The sequence below is a fragment of the Oncorhynchus kisutch genome, linkage group LG19 (genome assembly GCF_002021735.2).
Source record: "Oncorhynchus kisutch isolate 150728-3 linkage group LG19, Okis_V2, whole genome shotgun sequence".
Classification (NCBI taxonomy): Eukaryota; Metazoa; Chordata; class Actinopteri; order Salmoniformes; family Salmonidae; genus Oncorhynchus; species Oncorhynchus kisutch.
Window position 1 is genome coordinate 3,051,301 of NC_034192.2, and position 19,303 is coordinate 3,070,603.

The 19,303-nt window shown below is 42.0% G+C and overlaps 1 protein-coding gene across 1 annotated transcript in view; it reads left to right on the forward strand.

The window, feature by feature from the left end:
• The window catches only part of LOC109896581 (sodium-coupled neutral amino acid transporter 2-like), an 11,392-nt gene extending 780 nt beyond the window's left edge, over positions 1-10,612 (forward strand). Inside the window, exons 2-15 of the mRNA XM_020490855.2 lie at positions 799-924; positions 1,108-1,189; positions 1,289-1,404; positions 4,305-4,471; positions 4,860-4,935; positions 5,569-5,651; positions 6,028-6,086; positions 6,640-6,810; positions 6,964-7,043; positions 7,192-7,292; positions 7,911-8,035; positions 8,193-8,337; positions 8,462-8,559; positions 8,722-10,612. Of these exons, the coding sequence (XP_020346444.2) occupies positions 800-924; positions 1,108-1,189; positions 1,289-1,404; positions 4,305-4,471; positions 4,860-4,935; positions 5,569-5,651; positions 6,028-6,086; positions 6,640-6,810; positions 6,964-7,043; positions 7,192-7,292; positions 7,911-8,035; positions 8,193-8,337; positions 8,462-8,559; positions 8,722-8,826 (1,533 nt within the window). The 5' untranslated portion in view covers position 799 and the 3' untranslated portion in view covers positions 8,827-10,612. The remainder of the gene's footprint in view (positions 1-798; positions 925-1,107; positions 1,190-1,288; positions 1,405-4,304; positions 4,472-4,859; positions 4,936-5,568; positions 5,652-6,027; positions 6,087-6,639; positions 6,811-6,963; positions 7,044-7,191; positions 7,293-7,910; positions 8,036-8,192; positions 8,338-8,461; positions 8,560-8,721) is intronic.
• Positions 10,613-19,303: the final 8,691 nt, after the last annotated feature.

The following is a 19,303-nucleotide window of genomic DNA, read 5'->3' on the forward strand; positions in this document are numbered from 1 at the left end:
GCTAGTGGGCCACATTCTTTCTAGAGGAATGTCGGGGCGGTAACCAAGGAAGGAATGTAATGGATTTGATGGTTGAGTCTTTTCACTTATTTGGGATACTTGTAAATAAGAGACATCAACGTCCAAGAAATTATGCAACCCAAATGAATGACTGTAAGCTACAGTTGAGGATATCTAAGACAGATATAGGACTTACAGCTCTGCGCAAAATGGTGCCAGTCCATAATAGACAAGCACGTGCCTTTGTTTCCATCAGTCAGTCATGGAAGAAATCTTATTAAATGGAGCCCAAAATCGAATTATTGAACAGTCCCATGTCTAAAATGTTTTAGATTAGGCTGTGCTCTATCATTTAAAACCCCAAACTAATAACATGATCTCACATTCTGTTTGAATAAACGTGATTTGTTAGTTACATATATTGGCCGATTAAAATGGCAATTCTTCTTATTTAACACGTTGAAATTGTGGATGAAAAGGCTTGCGCAATGGGTTTTGTCATTCATTTTGGGTATGTGACGCTGCGCTGATGTGGATAGACGCGGATGCCGGGCGGCTGGTATTTTTCCACTGGCTCCTGGGATGAGTCAACCCCCCTTCGTCTGGTCACATGACTTCAAATTTATGAGGTAGCTGCAGCGCAATGAGTAGCCTAGTCTCTCCCTTTCCAATATTGATTATTCGACGTCCCTGGTAGAACTCACGGAACAATACAAAAAGAGAGTGGGAATGGTGCAGGCAAGAAGTTCACAAATTAACACAAATTGCTTCAAGGTTTTCCGTTTGTTTATTTTACAGCATGAAACAGGCCACTGCAAAGACAGAGATGAGCCGCTTCAGCATTTCCCCAGATGAGGATAGCAGTGTCAGTTCCAATAGTCATGAATACAGTTCCTGTCCAACCAAGAAGGTTCCTATTGACAGGTGAGGCACTGCAGCCTGCTGGGTCTGAAGATGCTCTGCAGTAGACCTATGCTTGTGTTTCTAACCGCAGAAATGTCATCAACTTGCATCTTTTTGTAGAACTTGTATTATGTTTGTTTTAACGGCTGAATTGGAATGGGATTAATCCATTAAATAAATGATTTATGCGTGTTTGATTTCCAGTCAATATCCCGATATGGATGCGGAGAGTCAAAACTTCCTTCCAGACTACCACCTGGACAAGAAGAAGTATGAAACAGATTATGTAAGTGCTGGACTGATAACACCTAGGCTACCAATGGTTTACTATGTTTTTATTTGAGTTTTTTTTCTTACTGAGTATATTTGACTTTATTCTCAACAGCATCCAGGCACCGCCTCTTTTGGAATGTCAGTCTTCAACCTGGGCAATGCTATCATGGGCAGCGGCATCCTGGGTCTCTCCTATGCCATGGCCAACACTGGCATTGCACTCTTTGTGTGAGTACTGTTCTAGTGATCCTGTATGACAGTGTCAGACTTGGGTTTCAATGAAATCAATTGCAGATTATTTCTACATCTGCATTGCTTGTTGTTAGGGGTTTTAGGCTGGGTTTCTGTATAAGCAGTTAGTGACATCTGCTGATGTAAAAAGGGCTTTCTAAATAAAAACTGTAAACTGTACTGCAGGGTCAATCAACGTTCACACTGTGTCATCCAATGGCAATGTCCGCAGCTTGCAAGGTGTGACGAAGAGATAGTGGTGTCTGTTTTAAAGAGGTTAACACCAATGATATATCCCAGGATTGCTGATGCAATGTATTGGCCAATGAGAGGCTTTGAAGCCACCGGTCGGCCATATTGGCAGTCCCCACAAAGAGTAGTCCTCCATAGGAATGAATGGAATTCTACAGTATTTCAATACAATTTTTCAAGGACAAAATTACATGTATTTAAGTATTTTGTTGTTGTAGTGGGGACAGTAACATTAGTACCATTCTACTTTAAGGAAAAACATTGTATATATATTTTTTGTGCTTTTTTATGTTTAACTCAAATAATATACTTTCAATTATGCATTTAGGTGTCTGTTTACTCTATGAATGTGGCAAAAACAAATGTACACATTAATACATGTATATTATTTGATAGCTTCCAAAATATTTTTTACAATGGTGGGAGGGTGCCAAGATGAAGGTGCAGTAGCATCAAAACAGCACCCCCTGTCAGTCAACTAGTGTATATATAAATAATTGGAATGAAAATACACATCCACAATTGAAATGGAGCTCAGCTTTATGAATCTGGGAAGTAGGTAGTAGGAATTAGGAGCGGCAGGTAGCCTAGCGGTTAATCGGGTTGTGCCAATAACCCAAAGTGTTCTTGTTTGAATCCCTTGGGTGAAGAATCTGTCGATGTGCTCTTGAGCAAGGCCCTTAACCCAAATTGCTCCTGTAAGTCGCTTTGGATAACAGCATCTGCTAAATAACTCAAATGTAAGTCAACATCACATTGAATAGAATGCAATATAGAATATCACTGTATGTTTCTAGTGTAGAAGATAGTTGGTGGAACTCTCTGAGTCTGAATGCACTCCGTCATATCAGAGGCAATACAGCACATTCTAAACTTGGCAGTGTGATATACCACCAGGTAGAGCACAATAATTTCACACATCTCAATATGTACCAATGTGAGGCATAGATACTGTACATACAACCTGAGCACAGCATTTATCCACAGTCTACTGGAGATGTGTCCTTGTCTAAGACAGGGCATTGGATAACCCTGAAGGGAGTTAGAGTAGGCTGGTGAGTACAGCCTACAGAGATCAAAGCTTATGCTACTGCAGGGCACGGTAGCTAGTAGCCACGCAGGCCAGTGTTTACAAACAGCGGGCGTACGAGTGTGAGCGCTGGGGTTGGGTGTGTGGCGCACTAGCATCGGGGCCTTTCATTTGGGCCAGTCACTCGAAGCCGGGGGGAAGCCGCTTAGCAGCGCTAATCTTTCTGCATTGGGGCAAGAGTTATATAAAGTGTAAGCTACGGTAAACGGGCCTCACATGAGATCATGAATGGAGCCCCCCCCCCCCGCCATTCCAGTAGACTCTTCTTCTCTCCATTACACTCATTACAAGTCATTTCAACCAACGTTTAACCAAAATCCAATGACATTACATTGTTGATTTCACGTTGAATTCATGTTAGTTGACAAATCAACCAAATTTAAATAAAAACTAGACGTTGAAATGACGTCTGTGCCCAGTGGGTAGCCAGTCTGAAGGGTCACTTCCTCCAACAGCTTATGAATATGAATTATGAATATAATACTTCTGATTATTTGTGTAGTGTTGTGAAGTAGGAGAAATTCTGTAAAATATATATACCATACTGAAAAAAACCTGGGCACTCAATGCAAAACCCTTTATTCATTTGGCTTATGCATTTCCGCCAACATACCATCTTCAGGGTATAAAATCATTTGTGTATTTTCACAAAGGCCTCTGTTTAAAAAAAAAAACGTTGTTTGCAAAAGGTTTCCACACCATGGGACTTGCAAACACTTCACCGCTGGGTAGATTCAGTATTTACAGAGTGAAAACAATTACCTTGGGGTCATCTAAGGTATATTTGGTGAGTCAGTGAAGTGCATATGATGTGATAAAATGTAGACTAAACTATTATGGGCAGAAGTGTAAACGGTGACAAGTAGCTGAGTTGAGTAATCGTCTCTATACCACTGTGTTGTGGTTCTGAAGTTGTGTGTGTGAGTGAAATGATTTTCACAAGGCCTTCATAATGTGACCATAGCTTATATCGCTTAGAGATCATTTTTCTCAGTGGCACAATTGCTACTATTAATACAGTGAGACAGTTTTAGCTCTGCACGGCTTGGCTGCTAGATAGAATATCCTAACCTGGAGCCCATTGTCCAAATCACATCCCTGTATCTGGATTGTGCATAGCTGTGATGCATCAAAACTGTCCCCATGACAAGGTCTTTGCAGATCAGCTCACAGACAGAACCTATTGATCCCTGTGTTTGGGTGCTACAGTACAGTAGAGAAGTCGCTTGTATGTCACTTCCCCAGCCTCAACATGGTCAACATGAGATGTGTCCTTGCGATGGTCAGAACACATTTTCCATGTGAATTTTAGCCTTGCGTTGACCTTTCAGATGGAACCATCGGGAGATCAAGTAAAAATAATGTGTTTGAATTGGGACTGGTGAAATGCACCGAATGGAAACAAAGCTTGCACTTATCCAATGTGCACCTATCAGTAGTCAACCGGGTTACAGGGTGTCAGTGTGGTTAATACCAGTCGATAATAGTCCTTACTAGTCTTGCAGGCCTGGTTGCGTACCTTACTCATGATACAATGTTCCTCTTCTCTCCACAGAATTCTCCTGGTGGCTGTGTCCATCTTCTCCCTGTACTCTGTGCACTTGCTTCTAAAGACAGCCAATGAAGGAGGGTCGCTGGTCTATGAACAGCTGGGTTACAAGGCCTTCGGGATGCCCGGGAAACTGGCTGCATCCATCTCCATCACCATGCAGAATATCGGAGGTGAGAACTAAGGACACTTCAATGGTCATTCAGAAAGACAGATCAAAGTCAGGGAGACAGTCAACTCCTAGTGGATCAATGAGACTATGTGGAAAAAAGTCCAAAGTTTAAATGTCAGTGGTCACACACAGAAAAGGAAGAGCAGCCCATTTCCCATAAACCAAATGGTTCTGTAAATGTTTACAATAAATATTTGCAAGGGTACTAGACTTTCCAATGGAACAAACATCCCTACTGCGAACCAACTAACATCTTTAGTTAGTGCTTCTAGAACCATTTATGTCTCAGAGATGTCTGTTTTGGAACAAAATACAGGCCTGTTTTGATTCGAAGTCGCTGATTCACAATATGACTTTGATTAACCGTGACTTTGCCTTTACCTTTGCAGCCATGTCCAGCTACCTCTACATTGTGAAGTACGAGCTGCCGATCGTTATCCAAGCTTTCGTGGGAGCTACCAACGGGTAAGCAGCTTTGTCTCTAGATTCTGTGTGTGCGTTGGTGTGTGTGTGATTCTTTTAGTCTGCTGTTAGAGTTTGGTTTGAAAAATGGCCCATGGTTGATTTTGAGAGGTCGACCCTCGAGGTGAAGCAGTGACTTTGGTGTCATTCAAAATGGCGGTGGGTTGTTTTTGAGTGCTGTGCTGGGAAGATATGAAGAGGCCTCTTTGTCCCTCTCAGCAGAGAGAGGGAGGTGGGACAGTGTGTTGTCGGCAGCCGTTCAAAGGGTCCTTTTAGAAGAGCCAGTGCTTCACAGAGACAGACCTCTGGATGAGCTCATTCAGACCAACCAACTGGCCCATCAAACATTCATGTAGTGTTGCCAGCATGTAGCTAGACCACCCTAAGTGCAGGCTGCTATTTCTGTGTGCATTGCAGACATTCTGCCATGTTTGTATTTTACAACAACAGTCAAACGAGAAACGAACGCTACAATAGCTTTGATATAGGTCATATTTTTTCACAAAAGCTAGATAAATGTTGGGATATGAATGTGTGTAAGTGTGTGTGGGCGTAACTGTGTGTTATTATATTAAACTGTGTGGTGATATGTGTGTACAGTGTATGACGAGGTCTTGTCTCTCCTGTGCGTTTCAGAGAGTGGTATGCGAACGGGGACTATCTAGTGATCTTGGTGTCAGTTGTCATCATCCTGCCACTCTCACTTCTCAGGAACCTTGGTAAGACACAATACAGAGTGTGGCACTTTACTTTGTGTGTGTGGTGTGTGTGTGTGTGTGTGTGTGTGTGTGTCTGTGTGTGTTGTGAAATGCAGCACTTGTGTAAAATGTTGGGAAAGGGCAGGGGATGGTGACGCACTGTGGCAACGTATGTGTGTAATAGGGGCCAGAACAGTTTGTTTACATTAGATTCCTTTTTGACTGATAAAGTTAATATATTGCCTTAGAAGAGTACATTCTTATTCATTGTAATATGGTTTTAATATATGTTATAACAGGGATATTACACAGTTGTTAGTATATTTACTATCTTACATTTCCACAGTATATGAAGTACTCAATAGTTTTTTTTTCTCTCTCTGTTACCTTACTTCAGGTTACCTTGGTTACACAAGTGGTTTCTCCCTGCTTTGCATGGTGTTCTTTCTGATTGTGGTGAGTCAACATCGTAAACTACTCCGCTGTTGTGGTCTTTACAGTTCAGGTTATTGTAGTGAATGGCTCACCTATAGATATGATATCTTAATTTTATAACTCTGTTGTAAAAGATAATGTTCCTGCACAGTAGGAAATGCAAATTTGAGTGTATTTAAGGTTTAAAGCGGCTTCTAAGGTTTGTAATTTCCACTTTAATACTGTCAATCTTGATTTATCCTAACTAAAATGTATCAACCACATCTCCATTCATTATAATCCATACAGAAATTTAAAATTCCTGTTGCTGCAGGACAATTTTCATCCAGTGAGAAACTGGTCAAATGAAGATAGAACACCTGAATAACTGACACATTGGTTTACAATTCTGACCTGCTCACACTAGCCAGACCATGAGCAAGCATTTCAAATGACCTATCCCCTCTATTGTACGTTGCTTTCTAAAAGTAATGAGTTTCAATCTGTAGTAGTTATATCGCCAATTAGCAACGTATGTAGCCAATAGTCTGTACCTTTTGTATGGGAGTCTAAATGGGCTTGGTTGCTTTTCCAGGTGATCTATAAGAAGTTCCAGATCCCGTGCCCTTACGTCCCTAACATGGACGTGATACTGAACGAGACGGTTAGCAAGGTCCTGAACAACACGATGGGCTTCCTCAACACCACCGCCGGTGTCTACAACGAGGACGTCTGCACACCCAAATACTTTGTCTTCAACTCTCAGGTGAGAAATGGACAGATATGTTGAGTGGTAAATCGATAAATGGAAAGAGAACTACTTAATGGATATCCAAGTGCTTTCGTACCTGTATTAGGTTTTTTGTGTGTCTGTGCATGTGTCAAATGTCTAACGGTCTTGTCTATCGCTCTCCTTCAGACTGTGTATGCTGTTCCTATCCTGACGTTCGCCTTTGTCTGCCACCCCGCTGTCCTGCCCATGTACGAGGAGCTTAAAGAGTGAGTCTATCGCTGTTTACCCAGCTGCCACACACAGAAGTGCACAATCACACACAAACACACACAGTTTATATCTGAAGTACCTGTGAAGGAAGACAGAGAAAAGAACAGTGGTTCTGTGTTGTCTAAACCTCCTCTTCTTTCCCAGTCGTTCCCGTAGAAAGATGCAGGGCGTGGCCAACGTGTCTTTCCTGGCCATGTTCATCATGTACCTGCTGGCTGCTCTCTTCGGATATCTGACCTTCAACGGTGAGCCACCCCCGCCCCCCTTAGAAACATATTCATCCATTTAACAGTCGGATACAAAACTAGTTTGAGCAGGAAACAGTCCGTTTCGGGGCTCATACAACCAGTTGTTATGCAAGTACTGTCCCCCATGAGAAAACAAGACACAGAATCATCTGTCCAATACACCAATGATCCTGTATATTTGTTACGGGCAAGGACATCGCAGCAGGTGTCCAGCCATGTTCCAGACTTCCCTAAAAGTATGGCTACGCATTGGCCCTCGTTAGCAAGGACGACATGACGAAAATGAATGAACGAGGGTGCGAAGGTTACGCACAACCGCAAATAATCTTAGCTGTATTCCAATTGACCTCCCAATCTCAGTTTGATTTGGCTGGACATGTAACAGGCAGGTTACAAAGACAATTCTGAACGAACACCAACATTGAGTGAATGTTTACCGTAGGGGTTATTATAGAGCATTGCTGACCAGGGTTCGATACCCAGTTGGTCACACATGGGCCCTGTGTCTGGATATCTGAATATTTGAAAGGTGTGGAAAGGAATTGAATATGTGGCTTTATAAGTGAGAAGGAAACAAAGCATAAATTAAATGACCGTATTGGATTGGCTTTACAGTGCATGTGGAGTCCGAACTTCTGCACACCTACTCCAAGGTCTACAAGTCTGACGTGATCCTACTCATCGTTCGTCTGGCCGTGCTGACAGCTGTCACCCTGACTGTCCCTGTGGTGCTGTTTCCCGTAAGCCCCACATCTATCTATCTGTCTGGCTGGCAGCTTGTCTCTCTGTCCATCCAGCTGTCCTTCTATCCATCCATCCAAAACTTGTGAGCATTGTCAAGTTCGGTATTGCCACCATGTTGACCTTGGTCCCCCGTCTCTGTCTGTCTTTTCGTAGATCCGCACGTCAGTCAACCAACTGCTGTGTGCCTCCAAGGAGTTCAGCTGGATCCGCCACACCATCATCACCATGGTTCTGCTGGCCAGCACAAACTGTCTGGTCATCTTCGTCCCCTCCATCAGAGACATCTTCGGCTTCATCGGTGAGTGAATGTGTTCAGTTGGTCAGGTGCATTTCTAGAAGTTGAACAGCACAGAATCCAGAAGTTGTAATAGAGAAAGAAAAGAGGTGAACATCCCCACTGAGCCTGTCATCTTCCTCTTCAGGTGCATCTGCGGCAGCCATGTTGATCTTCATCCTGCCCTCGGCCTTCTATATCAAACTGGTCAAGAAGGAGCCCATGAAGTCTGTGCAGAAAATCGGAGTAAGAAACCATCCCGCTTATTTTTAGTCCATGCAATTTATGTGTTTGTGAGTGTTGTGGTCTGTGACTCCTGGCAAGGAGCATCAATCCTATAGTGGAGAAGAAAGCCTTGATGTGTTTGTTGTGCTAAGCCCGACCGTCTTGTTCTCCCTCTCTCTCCAGGCATCCATCTTCCTGTGCAGTGGTTTCTTTGTCATGATCGGCAGCTTGACCCTCATCACCCTTGACTGGATCAACAATGCCTCACAAGCCGCCAATGGACACTAGGATACCTCATCCACCAGGGGGGGCACCACACCATCCGCAGCTCAGCCGCTAAACATCTGACCGCTAAGACTGCTACCCAAGAAGAAGAATATGACCTCACATACAACAATGTTTGGCTTTGAACTCTAAGCAAGAGACTATACCATTCCAATGAGAATGTACTGAACTTTGTACAGTATGCAGTTAAGCCACACAGGTGGTGATGATCTTTTTTCCTTTCGTTGTGCTTTCTTTGTTTCGTTTCCCGTTTTGGACGTTTTCTCTTTTGTTATTCTGGTACAGTTGAAACATTTGACGGTGCCTCAAACAGGGATGGTGTAGTTGTAGAGTTCCACTGCAGCTCATATTCAGGTACTGCGTGTGAGCTCAGCTTTTTGGGCACGGCGACAACTTTTCTCAACCAGGGCCGCATGCAACCGCGGACATCCTGGAATCGCAGAACTCATTAGAGGTGAAGAACGTGACAGCAGACTCTACTCGAGGTGAATAATTTGTTCAACATTTTTTTTTTTAACATTGCCAAAAAAGGTATTTGTAATATGTGTTTATATATTTAAAAAGCACTTAATGTTCAGCACACTTGTGAGGAAATTGTATGTTCACGGACTACTAGACCGCTTATCAGTATTTGTACCAAGGCTGTGTGACCTAGCTAGTGGTGTCGGCTTAACTTGTAAAATGCTTAGTATGAATCAACGAAACCTGCCTTCTCAAAACCCCACACTGGAAGTTGCAAAATATCTCTTTTAAAGAAATGTATTATGCATTATAATGTATTGAAGACCTTGTTCAAATCTAGCACAGCGATGATACTACTGCTTGTCGATGGGGCATGCTCCCATCCCATGCTCCCATGCTCCCGGACGTTACACTTTTTCTTTACGGAAGAAAATCTTGAATTTGACCACATGCGTGGTTGTAAATGTACCTGTTTAACTTGCTAAAATAGTTTGTTTTATGACGGTTTTGAGACCGCATATAACCAAACGTCACATCAACATTACATAATGGCTTCCATGCAGAACTGAGGGAAGGCGGAGGAATGTCGTGTGAGCTGCTCAGTGTATCTGTCAAAATGTCAGTGTTTTTCTAACGGTTGGCAGCTTCTCCTTATTAAACATAACCGTAGGTACAAAAAAAGTTACGAAATGATTGATAAGGATAGTGTAATGTCGGCTTGTCACCTCGTCACAAACACGAGGCGAGCGGCTCACTGCTTCCAATGTTAACCTCACACATCATCCAAACTGTTATTGTCCTGCGATTATTTATGGAAGAACATGAAATCAATGTAATTTTATCTATTTTACTATATTTATATATTGTACATATATATATATATATATATCTATGAGTTGAACTACTGTATATATGCTATGTTTTGTTTAACCTTCTATTGGCATTTCACTAAACTATAAAAATAGCTGGTGAATTTGGTCTTTATCAATTTACCCCCCTATGATTCAGTATGGAACTGTTCACTTTCATTTCTGGAACCATAGTGAGAGTTTTCCCTCTTCCACTTGCTGTAATTCTGAAAGACCATGTTTAAAGTGGAACCTACCAAAGCATAGTGGCAGTGGTCTTTGTGTAACACACTTCTATTTGTGACCCTGATAACCTGTTCTCTCATGCTTTACGCACGTCTTGGTTAGAGAGTATGTGAGACATCTCTTGACCTCAGGAGCAGAGGGCATCGCCCACCAGTGTTACACTCTTGTTTCAATGAAACACTATGTACATCATGTAATTATTGTCAAAATAAAGTGAAAGATAACCCCACACATTGTCAGGTCTTTGTGTCAGTTCTATTTTGCAGACCAGCTGATTGTGGTGTGCTTTTGCAGGGAGCCCACCGTATGTTGGGAAAGTGATGGCAACTCCTGAGACAAAGAACTGGAACCCCCTCTATTTTGATTAATAAACTGCACAAAAACACAAACAATTTCAGGAGAGAATATTATATTGTCTAAATATTGTGGTGGGAAATTATGCATTTTTCAAATGTTGCATGAATTAGATGTATAGTCCAGAATCATAAGTCCACAAGTGTTTGGACAGTAAAGTATTACTCCAGCAATTTGAGATCAAATGATGAATATGAGGTGACAGGAGGACACAACCTTATTCTAGGCATGCTGTTGGTTGGATTTGAACAGCCAAATATGTATACACATCTTTACTCTGCCTTGCTGAAATAAATAAAAGCACAACTCAATGGACCGAACTATGCAAATGGCCTCGTTAACCATGTTTCCATCCACGCTATGAAGAAAAAAAAACACGACAGCTGTGATGGAAACAAGAAGTTTCAATACAATTTTATAAATGTTGAGAGATCATTTGTTAGTTCGACATAGTGGAATCTTTTTGTGACTTTACATTTTATGCGCAAATAGGCTTTATGCGCAAATATTGATGTAATTCACTGAACTCTAAACCTCAATTAAATCTTGTAATGAATAATGTTGAAATTTAGCAAGTTGAGGAGACTAAACTGCTTGGTGTAACCCAGGAGGGTAAACTGTCATGGTCAAAACATATTGACGCAACGGTAGCTAAAATGGGAAGAGGTCTGTCCGTATTAAAGCGCTGCTCTGCTTTCTTGACCCCACTATCAACAAAACAAGTCTTACAGGACCTAGTTTGGTCATACCTGACTACTGTCCAGTCATATGGTCAAGTGCCACAAAGAGGGCCATAGGCAAATTACAATTGGCCCAGAACAGAGCAGCATGGCTGGCCCTTAAATGTACACGGAGAGCTAACATTAATAATAGGCATGTCAATCTCTCCTGGCTCAAAATAGAGAAGAGATTGACTTTATCACTTGCATTTGTGAGAAGTATTGACATGTTGAATGCACTGACCTGTCTGCTTAAACGACCAGCACACAGCTCAGACACCAATGCATACCCCACAAGACATGCCACCAGAAGCCTCTTCACAGTCCCCAAGGCCAGAACAGACTATGGGAAACACACAGTGCTACATAGAGCCATGACTAACTACATGGAACTCCATTCCACATCAAGTAACTCATGCAAGCAGTAAAATCAGATTTGAAAAAACAACATTAAACTACACCTTATGGAACAGCACAGACTGTGAAGAGCCACACACAGGCACAGACACACGCATACACACACGCTAACACGCGTACTCTACACACATTACATATGGATTTTGTATTGTAGATATGTTGTAGTAGTGTGTATTGTATTCAATACAAATATTGAAGTCAGGCGATGACATGGTGTGTGGTACTCCCACTATGAAATAAATGATGATGAACTTCACAGGGTGGTGAAAGTGCACGGACCAGTATGTATGAGTTTGATGCTCCTTTCCAATAAATATCGAGGGTCTTATTGTGGTGACATGATGATCGATACTTGACTGCCGTTTGACAAATAAAATGTTCTCGCTCTTCTCATTAATAATCTCATCATGTATTGTAGACTATCCTACCCGCACAGTATCTGCAAGCTGTTTAGCTAAAGGGCATGTGCCAAGACCAGACTAGGCTCATTTGCTATTTTAATGCAACACTTTTTGTGCAAAAACTATTGGTAGAGATGCAAAAGCGATGGAAACACATTGAACCATTCCATTTTTATTCGGTACATGAAAACTTAAGCAAAAAAAGTACATTTTGTTGCACTATGTCAACATGCACTGATTTTTATCCTCAAGGAATCCGTTTGGTAGAAACACACCACTGGTGGGAAAATGTGCATATTTTCTTTATGCATATTTTTTGAATATTCCCATGAAAATCTGTCATCAATTGGATGAAAACCTAGCTATTTGAAGTGATTTCTGTAAATTAAACTAAACCACTGTGACAGTCAAGTGGGGTCATTTACCTTGAAATTGCACAATAACACTACAAAAGCAACCACATATGATCAAACTCATCCCTCCCCAAACGCCCTGTGGGTTGTCCCTGCCAGTGCGTTCCAGAAACACGTGTTTTATTTTGGGAGCCCTAAACCAGATTTGGTTGAGGGGCCCCCCACCTCGCAGGAAAATATTATGGTGGAGAGAAAAATGTAAATCTACACATTTTGCCATGGGGCGTATAGAAAATAAATTCAGTTTTACAGCTAATTTCCTGCAATTCTACCCATTTTTCCATAGGGTGGAGAGATATTTTGGCCGTTTTAAAGCAATATTTCAACAACTTTAGTAATGACTTATGCCATGTTAATATGATATCTGAGTGAGAATGATTTACAAAATTAATGGGGGCCCCCTGGAGGTAGGTATTCAGCCATAGCTGGCTAACTACCAATAAAAAAATTGTTAGCTGACATGGCTAATTGAGCGACTGTCAGTAGCTGAGTTTCCGTCCAATTGGCGACAGATTTTCATGCGAATCTTCTCAAATCTGCATAGAAACAATATGTGCTTTTTCCCACCAGAGATGTTTCCATCAAATTGACTTGCTGTAGATAAAAGGCTGTGAGTGATGACGTATCGCACATAAAATACCCTGTGTGGTAAATTCCCATGTACCTCATACAAAATACAAGTTAAATCGGTTTCCATCGCATTTTCAACTCTACTGATTGTTTTCTCACAAAAAACTCTGGTATTGGCACGTGCGCTCTACAGCGTTGTCGGCGCGATGTTGGCTTGCGCGCACCAGGGAAAAACGTTTAATTGATTTTTAGATTTTAAAAATCAGATAACAATTAAAACAAAAAATATATATTATGTTAATAAACATATGTAAGACAGTTATATTCCAAATTATATTTTTCATATTATAGTAGAGAACACGCTCAGCACCATGAAAATGACCTCGAGCCAGGAGTAATGGTTTAGTGACATATTGAGTCAAAATATATTTTTTTCTTTAAATGTCATAATACAAATGAAAGTATTATAGCTGTTTAGGGAATTACTTGAAATATGAACTAAATGTTAGAAATCATTTACAGGAAATAACTGTCCCTCAATGTCATGTCACTGGTGTCACCCTAAATAAATAAAAAAAACACCACTTTGAAAAAAATGACATCCTTGCTAACTTTCTGGTTCAAAGGTTTGTTGGAGGCAGGGCTGTTTTTAAGAGCACATGGTGAGTGCACCCTCTCTTCATATTAGCAATATATGATTAAAATAATTGATCACATTATTAAGTTATTTATTTACAATTTAATAAGTGTGGTTTGAGCTACTGTGGCCCCCATTTTAGATATGCCATCTTGTCAGCAGATTTGTCACCGGTGTTACATCCCTGGTGTTACTGTTCCTGCTGGTAACACCAGTGACAATCACACTGCTAACTATTTATATCAATGTAAGGTTTTATACTGTTTCAATATTGTACTTTGTATGGCTTTCCTTTTGATAGATACAGCAAATAAAAAAGTAAGTGCTGCTGAATAGCAAAGGCTCTACAGAGAGCGCAGGGATGCTACCCAGACCGCAGAGATGCCTACATAAAAAAATCTTAATTATTTAAAGGATTTAGAGAGTCAAAAAAGAAAGAGAGTGAATGATCTCACATAAAGAGGAACAAGACAGTAGCAAAAGCAATGTCGGGTCAGTCAGAAAAACAGAAAGATGTTGAGCAGGATATAGAGACCGCTTCTTTTGCAGGGAAACACCCTTTTGGGTGGTGACACCGCAGGAGAGAAACTGGCCAGTGCAAGACTCCTGAGAACTTGCAGTTTACGATGGATAAAATGCACAAACTTGGTCTTTCAAAAGTACAGCAACCTGGAGGAGATTGCAGATAGCACAGTTTGCAACAATTCAAAGGCATGCACGAAGAGGTGGAGTGGGGGGTTCACTAAAGTGGACAGCTGACCTCAGTCCGCCACAGGAAAGATAAAGGATGCAATGTCTTTCGATAAGGAGGTAAGGGACTCTGGCACTCAAAATACATTGTCAGTGAGGAAGCAGTGAAATGTAAGGCACAGAAGATTTATGGTGTAACCATAAAAGGAACCATGCAAATGCTCCAGGTTCTGTAATCACGCCTGGCATCCTAAAATACAGAGACATAAATTGTCTCTGTTAAGCAGTGCAAAGCATGTGGGATTTCCCATGTCATGGACTCCAAGAAATCACTCTCCCGATAGTGGTGTCTGGACAAGACAGAGCACAACAGAGCAAATGAAGAACAAGAGAAAAGTAGCTTAATCACTATGAAGAAGGATATAGCCATAACTGAGGAAGAGCTGGTTACCCAGTTCCAGTATCGGCTCTTTAAATTTAGGAAACATCTGTTCAACAGCCGATGGCAGTACCACAGCTACCGGACCTTGAGAGAGAACCTAACCAATAACAACCTGATCCATATAGATTTGAGTGAAAACTTCACAAGCAGGTGACGCGCCACACTGATGTCTTCTATGTGGCAGAGGAGTCCCCCATCTCCTTCTGCACCATCTCACCCGGCAGAAGGCATGACCGCGCAGCCATATGGGCTCCCCTGGACCCCATCCTGGGCATGATTAAACAGCAGTAGCCTACCGTGCAACACTTCTTCAGTAATGGCCATGCCACCCAATATAAACAAAAGGGCAACTTCTATATTTTTATTTTATTTTTATTTCACCTTTATTTAACCAGGTAGGCTAGTTGAGAACAAGTTCTCATTTACAACTGCGACCTGGCCAAGATAAAGCATAGCAGTGTGAACAGACAACACAGAGTTACACATGGAGTAAACAATTAACAAGTCAATAACACAGTAGAAAAAAAAGGGGGAGTCTATATACAATGTGCAAAAGGCATGAGGAGGTAGGCGAATGATTACAATTTTGCAGATTAACACTGGAGTGATAAATGATCAGATGGTCATGTACAGGTAGAGATATTGGTGTGCAAAAGAGCAGAAAAGTAAATAAATAAAAACAGTATGGGGATGAGGTAGGTGAAAATGGGTGGGCTATTTACCAATAGACTATGTACAGCTGCAGCGATCGGTTAGCTGCTCAGATAGCAGATGTTTGAAGTTGGTGAGGGAGATAAAAGTCTCCAACTTCAGCGATTTTTGCAATTCGTTCCAGTCACAGGCAGCAGAGTACTGGAACGAAAGGCGGCCAAATGAGGTGTTGGCTTTAGGGATGATCAGTGAGATACACCTGCTGGAGCGCGTGCTACGGATGGGTGTTGCCATCGTGACCAGTGAACTGAGATAAGGCGGAGCTTTACCTAGCATGGACTTGTAGATGACCTGGAGCCAGTGGGTCTGGCGACGAATATGTAGCGAGGGCCAGCCGACTAGAGCATACAAGTCGCAGTGGTGGGTGGTATAAGGTGCTTTAGTGACAAAACGGATGGCACTGTGATAAACTGCATCCAGCCACGCATATGACCCATTGTCATATGGGTGGCACTGAACCTTTCAAGAAGGGTTTCCAGGGGAGTACGTGGAACTTTTTAGAGCCCAGTCACGGAAAGGGTGCTCCAGATGGAGTGGGGGGTTCACTAAAGAAGACAGCTGACCTCTTGGTCCAACACAGGAAAGACAAAGAATGCAATGTCTTTCGATCAGGAGGTAAGGGGCTCCGGCACTCAAATCAAATTCAGATTTGATTCGAAATTTGATTTGATATGAAATACAGTTGCATTATGTTAGTGAGGAAGAAGTGGTAAGTAAGGCCCATAATATTTAAGGGGTAACCATAAAAGGAACCATACCAATGCACCAGGTTCTGAGTATCACGCCTGGCATCCTAAAATACAGAGACATAAGTTGTCAACCAGCGCAAAGCATGTGGGATTGCCTATGACATGGACTACAAGATATCACTCTCCCGACAGTGCCGGCTAATGGCCATGGTCTTTCACCTCCACATCAAACAGATGTCATCGACCCGGATACCTCAGCTCCACTTTGTCCAGATGTCAGAGGCTCACCACACTAGACAGTGGTGCATTGTGAACCACGATGAACCACCATACCCTGGCGTTATACTGGAGGTCAAAGAACATAACGTCAAAGGAATGAATGTCACAGGAAGGAAGTCAACAAGTTCTTCTGGCCAAGCCCAAGAGACGATATCAACCGGTATGGGGATGACCACATTGTGTGTCTGATGCCAAAGCCACTGCCAGTGAACAAAAGATCAGCTCAGATTGGCCACAGTATCTGGAAGTACTTGGAGGAGCACCTGAATGTGTGAAAATGGCAGATGTGAACTGGCTCCCAGAGAAGAAGGCGTCAGTGGTTAGAAAGCAAGGGAGACTGGCTCAGAGATGCTAACAGATGGACATGACACAATAACATGGCAAAGACAAAAATATGGACAAACTTTTCTAAAGACAAACAAGTAAAAGTGATGTTAGAATGTGAAATAATTAGTACAGGAAAAGTTATTACAGGAAATAGGCCTGTTCCATGAACATGTTTTACTGCATACAATAGGGTTATATCAGTGCTTTTGGGAAGTCTTTGTTTACGTTCAATGTTTGGTTTCACATCGTGTCACTGGTGTTCAAATCAAATGCATTTGTCACATACACATGGTTAGCAGATGTTAATGCGAGTGTAGCGAAATGCTTCTAGTTCCGACAATGCAGTAATAACCAACGAGTAATCTAACCTAACAATTCCAAAACTACTACCTTATACACACAAATGTAAAGGGATAAAGAATATGTACATAAAGATATAGGAATGAGTGATGGTACAGAACGGCATAGGCAAGATGCAGTAGATGGTATCGAGTACAGTATATACATATGAGATGAGTAATGTAGGGTATGTAAACAAATGGCATAGTTTAAAGTGGCTAGTGATACATGTATTACATAAAGATGATATAGAGTACAGTATATACATATACATATGAGATGAGTAATGTAGGGTATGTAAACATTATATTAAGTAGCATTGTTTAAAGTGGCTAGTGATATATTTTACATCAATTTCCATGAATTCCCATTATTAAAGTGGCTGGAGTTGAGTCAGTGTGTTGGCAGCAGCCACTCAATGTTAGTCATGGCAGTTTAACAGTCTGATGGCCTTGATATAGAAGCTGTTTTTCAGTCTCTCGGTCCCTGCTTTGATGCACCTGTACTGACCTCGCCTTCTGGATGATAGCAGGGTGAACAGGCAGTGGCTCGGGTGGTTGTTGTCCTTGATGATCTTTATGGCCTTCCTGTGACATCGGGTGGTGTAGGTGTCCTGGAGGGCAGGTAGTTGGCCCCGGTGATGCGTTGTGCAGACCTCACTACCCTCTGGAGAGCCTTACGGTTGTGGGCGGAGCAGTTGCCGTACCAGGCGGTGATACAGCCCGACAGGATGCTCTCGATTGTGCATCTGTAGAAGTTTGTGAGTGCTTTTGGTGACAAGCCGAATTTCTTCAGCCTCCTGAGGTTGAAGAGGCGCTGCTGCGCCTTCTTCACGATGCTGTCTGTGTGGGTGGACCAATTCAGTTTGTCTGTGATGTGTACGCCGAGGAACTTAAAACTTACTACCCTCTCCACTACTGTTCCATCGATGTGGATAGGGGGGTGTTCCCTCTGCTGTTTCCTGAAGTCCACAATCATCTCCTTAGTTTTGTTGACATTGAGTGTGAGGTTATTTTCCTGACACCACACTCCGAGGGCCCTCACCTCCTCCCTGTAGGCGTCTCGTCGTTGTTGGTAATCAAGCCTACCACTGTAGTATCGTTCGCAAACTTGATGATTGAGTTTGAGGCGTGCATGGCCACGCAGTCGTGGGTGAACAGGGAGTACAGGAGAGGGCTCAGGATGCACCCTTGTGGGGCCCTAGTGTTGAGGATCAGCGGGGTGGAGATGTTGTTACCTACCCTCACCACCTGGGGGCGGCCCGTCAGGAAGTCCAGTACCCAGTTGCACAGGGCGGGGTCGAGACCCAGGGTCTCGAGCTTGATGACGAGTTTGGAGGGTACTATGGTGTTAAATGCTGAGCTGTAGTCGATGAACAGCATTCTCACATAGGTATTCCTCTTGTCCAGATGGGTTAGGGCAGTGTGCAGTGTGGTTGAGATTGCATCGTCTGTGGACCTATTTGGGCAGTAAGCAAATGAGTTAGTGCATGGACACTGGTGTTCTGGCATCAGAGTTGCCCATTTTTATAGAATATTTTATTTGTATCTACCCAACTGCTGCTGCATGAATTAGTAAGCATTTTAAGCATTTGATAATCAAATGTTGATGACTCAACCTCAATTACCTCAATTATTTTTATACAAAACACATGGTAGAAATATAAAAATGTCACACACTAGAACTTTCTACATTTTTACAGTTTTAAAGTAAATTATTACAAATGAATATTTGCATGAACCTTTTCAGTCTTTGATTATATATGCAAATTAAAATGTGAAATTACAAATCAGGAAAGCCTGAATTGTCATCTAAAATATAGGTAATGCCAGTGACAAAAAGGCAGCACTTGCATTTTTTTAGGTAATGAATTACAAATATTAAATTGAATTAAACTGGCATGTATGTTGATTTATAATGGTAAAGGGTTAACTAT